Source organism: Octopus bimaculoides, chromosome 9, assembly GCF_001194135.2.
Source record: "Octopus bimaculoides isolate UCB-OBI-ISO-001 chromosome 9, ASM119413v2, whole genome shotgun sequence".
Lineage (NCBI taxonomy): Eukaryota > Metazoa > Mollusca > Cephalopoda > Octopoda > Octopodidae > Octopus > Octopus bimaculoides.
Window position 1 is genome coordinate 34,675,369 of NC_068989.1, and position 5,964 is coordinate 34,681,332.

The window sequence follows — 5,964 nt, forward strand, 5'->3', positions numbered from 1 at the left end:
TATATATATATATATATATATATATATATATATATATATATATCTGTATCTATCTATGTATATCTTACAGCTTGTCAACCAAATTCATTCATAAGGCTTTTGTTGGCTCAGGGCTATAGTAGAAGACACTTGTTCAAAGTGCCATGTAGTGAGACTGAACCCAAGAATATGTGATTGAGAACCAAACTTCTTAACTACACAACCATACCTGTACCTCTTAATACAATTAGAAATTCAAGACATTTATTCATTTGAATCAAATCTTAGTAAAGTTGACGCAATGGCAAAATGCTTGTATAGGTATCACAAATAGTGGCATAAACGGACTGTTTTAAGTTTGATTTCTGACTATGTTGCTTGTGTTTTATTGCAGTTGCACAGTTGAATAATATAAGACAAGTTTGTAATATGAAACAATAAAAGTGTGACTTCAATGAACAAAACAATCTTTATCATGAAATTAACATGCAGGTGGCTGAGCACTCCACAGACATGTATATCCTTATCGTAATTTTCAGGGAAATTCAGCGTAACACAGAACGTGACATGGTTGACCCTTTGAAATACAGGTACCTTTGATTTTTGCCAGCTGAATGGACTGGAGCAATGTGGAATAAAGCATCTTGCTCAAGAACACAGTATACCACAAGGTATTCAACTCACAACCTTATGATCGTGAGCCAAATACCCTAACCACTAAGCCATGAATATGATAGATGCAACTGAAGGAAACCCTTCATATACGTGTGTGTGTGTGTCTTCTTGTCTTGATATCACATGATGGTTGTGAGTGTCACTATAATATAAGCAGTATCATTTGCTTTAAATTTTCCTTGCTGTGGAAAGAGGCAAGGATTGGCAACCACAGAAAATTTGCTTCAACAAATTCCATCTGATCCATGCAAGCATGGAAAAATGGATATTAAAACAATGATTATGATGACAATCTCCATCAAATATAAAACCTCATAGCACAATAGCTGGGAGACCTTAGCAGTAGTAATAATAGTTAGTGTTCAGACAAGGAAACAAAAACTGTGTTGTACATATACCAGAGTAAGGGCTAATAATTTGAAAGAGATTGCAATCCCATATCATGATCAAAAGGTTCCGTTAAGAAGGTTACTGATGTGAATGAACATATTTCATGTACTTTAATATTAAATTTTGTAAAAGATGGTATAATTAGTTATTGGTTTCCTTGTCCAAGTACTGGATTAGTGCGTTTATGATGAGGGAATGTCTGTGCAAAATAGCTGTGTGGTTAACAAATTTTACTTCACAATCACATAATTCCAGGTGAAATCTCACTGCATTAGGCAAGCAGTTTCCACTATAACCTGAGGTTGACCTTCATCAACATCATTTTAATATCCTCTTTTGCATGCTTGCATGGATCAGATGGTGTTTACTGAAATACATTTTCTATGGCTGGATGCCTTTCCTCTCATCAACCTTCATGTTTCCAAGTAAGGTCATTTTTCCCCATAGATAGACATTGTTTAAGCCAAATATTAGAAATAAATGACACAGCGTGTATGACAATGGAACACATTTGTGACTATCATGCAATGTCAAGACAAGGGGACATAAACATACATGCATGCATACATATATGTTTCTGTGTGCTTCATTAAAAACATGACTGCATTTAAGTTACATCTTTTTGTAATTTAGATTCTTCATATTTTACTTTTTTTTCACAGATGATTGAAACAGTAAAGTTCCTAAATTCATATTCAAATGTTTCTAAACCTTTAGTGTCATTTTCAAGAATTGAAACGACAGTGTGTGTGTGTGTGTGTGTGTGTATGTGTGCATGCACACACACAAGTCTTTTTGAGTTCCTCTCTACCAAATCCACTCGCAAAGTTTTGGTTGGTCTACAGCTTTAGTAAAAGGCATTTGCCTAAAGTGCCATACAGTGGAACTGAACCCGAAACTATGTAGCTGTGAAGCAAACTTCACCACACTGCAAAGCTTGCACCATCTGAGTGGAATTTGGTAGTTAAGAACACTGAAGATGCTTGTTATGTGTGTGTGCGTTTTATCAATATATATCAGTGGGAAACTGAGAAAATAGTTCTTCATAAATGAAATTCCTTGAGATATTTGTTCTATGCAGTTACAGACACTCCCTGGTCACTATTGCCTTCAGAAATGCCCTGAACTGCTTCATTAGAAAGATGCAAAATACTATTATTTACCAATTTTGATATAAAATGAAATGAGTAAAATAAAGTCAAGTGGAAAAATATTACAAGGAATGTTTGTTTGAAAGCACCAGTTTATGAATTTTTCTAAATGTTTATGTCTTTCACTAATACGCAACACTGAGACTCACACATGTAATACAGTCTTTCACACTGCCAACTGAATTCTCATTCATGAAGAATTGATCAACCCAAAGTACCATTCAGTGGGAATGAACCTGGTATCATATAGTTGTGGAGCAAATGTTTTAGCCACACAGCCATGAATGTAATCAAATTCATAAAATAAATCCTATGCAAATATCCCATTTTGTCAACTCTAAGACAGCAGGATAAAGACATGCATAACCTTAAAGAAAGAACTTTAGATAAAAATGTATGTTTTACCTTCATGCCATGTCCAATGTCATCTAAAGTACCATAGTCTATAGGTTTGGCAATATATTTCATAGGACGTTCTACTTGCTCTGGAAATATGATTCCATTCTTTACACCGGGCGGACGAGTAGCGTTGCGGTTTGCAGTCAGAACACCAATTTCCCTCCGAGCAACTTTTTCTTTGTGAATCATAACCATCTGAAATTAATTACAGAATTTAAAACGTTAACTAAGTACTACTAGTAATGCATGATTCAAAACAACCTCACCACTTACATAAGGCTAGTGTTCTTGAGGTTAGCATTTGTAAGTTGTAAAGCTATTAACAAGATTAATGTAGACAAAATTGCAGATCCATTAGGGATAGCTCAACATGAGGCTCTGTAGATATGTTTGTTGTTAGTTAACTAGCTACAGTGAAAGTATAAAGTAAGGAGGAAGATCAAAAATCTTATATCAGTTGGCAACGAAGTATTTTTATCTATATAGAAGACTGTGTGAAGTGAAATGCAGCATGGCATTCAGCTACAGGCACTGAATATGAAAGATTTGTGAAGATTGGAGCAAGCAGGAATGGTAGTTGTAGAGAGTGAATAGTTTTTATAAACATAAGCAAATGTTTACAGGAGCAACATTGTACATAAAATGGATTTAAAAATTAGGAGGATGATAAGTATGCCTTTTCGAAAATAGCTGTCCCTCCACCTTCATATACATGTGAAGTCTTGATGAAGTCAGAGAGTGTGAGACCTATTTTTTTATAATGATAATTGACCTCTTTTCATAGCCATATTTCTGATAAAATACACTCTTTTGTTTTGATTAATGAAAACTTCACAAAAATAACTTCAAATGAAATTCCAATGGAAAGTTTTGATTTAACTCAGTTTAAAACAAAGTTTGTATCACTGAAGTAGAGGTGATCTTAGATGGGATAGTATCAAAAGAATTAAATAGTATTTCCAGTATATCTAAATATCTTGTTACCTGTGCTAGATGGTTAACGTTTGACTCCATCTCAACAAGTTGGCCCTGTTGCAGGTCCATCAGTTTCAAAAAGCTGGCGGCTAAATTGTTGATTTGGTAGGCTACACTGGCAAGGGAGTGAGTTGTGTAGTTTTTGGTTTCTTCAAGAGCTTTAACTTTGTCATCAGACTGAAAATACAATAAAATCATAATTGCCATGGATTTAATGACAAATATTACAATTTAAGTCTGTTTACATTTCAAACAGTTTCTAACAGGTATTTAGAGGAATTTAGGAAAAATAACTTCTGCCATATTAAGTAGCACTTTGGAATAAAAAAATTGTAACTGAAGGCTTAACCCATTTGTTAAAATATTTCTGTTGAAATACACTACCTTTGCTTCAATTAATTCTGAAAATAATTTAGAATTTAGTAAAATATCTGACATTTTATAGTTGACATTTAGAACATAGGTTAACATGAAACTCTGACAGATGGTTTTAATTTAGATGACTTTAAAACAGTAAGATGTTTTATCACAGACCTAGGGATGGTCTCAGTTGGGCTGGTATCAAAAGGGTCAAACAAATATTGAGTTCTGAATCCTAAGACAGATTACAAGAGAAAAAGAAGAATGTGAAATGAACTGGAGATGGTTGGAAATGGCACACTTGAAATATTTCGGACGTAGAATAACATATCCTGTTAATGTTAAATGGCAGACAAATTACAGTGTGGAGATAAAGAAGTATAGTTCAATTAGAAATAATAAGATTTTATCATAATCATCATTTTAATGTCCAATTTTCCATGCTTGCATAGGTCAGACAAAGTTTGAGGCATATTTTCTATGGGCAAATGCTCTTCCTGTTGCCAACCTTCACATTTCCAAGCAATTTCCAAATGGCTCAACACGTTTCCTTAGAAGATTGAAAACTTCTGTAATGAAGACACAATGTTAAAAGAAGAAGACACAAACACACACAAAAAAAATGTCATGGTCTTCTTTCAATTTCCATCTACAAAATTCATTCATAAGACTTGGGTTGGTGAAGATTATAGAAGACATTTGCTCAGGGTGCCATGTGGTGGGATTGAATCCAAAACCATGTGACTGGGAAGTAAATTTCTTAAACCAGAGTTACATTTAATTGAATTTGAAAAGAGAGACTAGCAGGTTGTACAAGCAATACAAATTTGACTCAGCTCTTGTTAGTTTATATTTCAAATTCGTGTTTTAATGTCCAATAGTTTGAAGAACAATCAGTATAAGTGACAAAAGAATAGTCAATTTATATTTTGCTGGTTAAGAAAAATCTACCAACTTAGTAGTCAAATATTTCCAAAATTACAGAGGATCTTTGCAGAATGTAGTGTATTTAATGACCTTGCCTTAACCCTTTAGTGTTCAGAATGGCCAAAACCAGCTGAAAATAATTCCCCTTTATTTGTTTGAAACAGCCAAATCTGGTCGTATCTGATTCCTCTACGAAATTGCTAAAAAAAAAAATAAAACAAATCACGTTACTGAATTCTCATAGCTTTAAGATAATGTGAGATAAAGCCTTCCCGCCTTTATTCAAGTAAAAATATCGTGAAATTTTTGAGACTTTTGGTTTTCTCAACATTTGAAGAGAAATGTACATCTTAGCTTTTAACAATATGACAGCAGCAAGTAGGAATTTGACTGAAGGTTTTACTCTTGATGTACAAAATATAAATGAAAACAACAGTGAATAAATAGTCTTTGGATGAATCTGATATTAATATTTATGAATTTTCATCAGATGAGAAAAATCTTGATAGCAAATGATGAAATCGATGAAAAAAATATTGAAAACATTACAACAACAATTCTCAACCACAATTCTCGATTTCACAGAAAAGACTAGCTCACAATAAAAGTCTACCTCCTGATGCTCAACCATTTGGCAATTTATTTTTATTTTTAACAAAAAGTTTATACTAGACTCAGTGAGACTTATCCTGGAAAATAATACTTTCTTCTTCAATGGAAAGAACTATATCCAAATTAAAAGCACGGCTATGGGAACGAGGTTTGCTCCCGTTTATGCGAATTCAGTGATGGGTTACTTAGAACAAAAACTCTACCAGGAAATAGAAGAGAGATACAACACTGAATTTAGGAAGTTTATTGAAAAAGCATGGAAGAGATACCTTGACGATTGCTTTATAATCTGGACAAAATCTCAAAACACTGTGGAAGAATTCAACACCCTCCTGAACAACCTACACCCATCCATCCAATTTACAAAGGAGATGAGCAGTACCAAATTACCATTTCTAGATATAATGGTAGTTAAAAAGAACACCGCCATTACCACAGATATATATTATAAACACACAGATACACACCAATACCTGAATTTTAAATCATGCCATCC

At 33.6% G+C, this 5,964-nt stretch overlaps 1 protein-coding gene across 2 annotated transcripts in view; it reads right to left on the reverse strand.

The window, feature by feature from the left end:
* The window catches only part of LOC106874292 (abl interactor 1), a 32,113-nt gene that overhangs the window by 7,578 nt on the left and 18,571 nt on the right, over positions 1–5,964 (reverse strand). For both annotated transcript variants that reach the window (XM_052970614.1, XM_014921968.2), the window contains exons 2-3: positions 3,579–3,746; positions 2,601–2,789 (exon numbers count right to left, since the gene is read on the reverse strand). In XM_052970614.1, the coding sequence (XP_052826574.1) occupies positions 2,601–2,789; positions 3,579–3,746 (357 nt within the window). The remainder of the gene's footprint in view (positions 1–2,600; positions 2,790–3,578; positions 3,747–5,964) is intronic.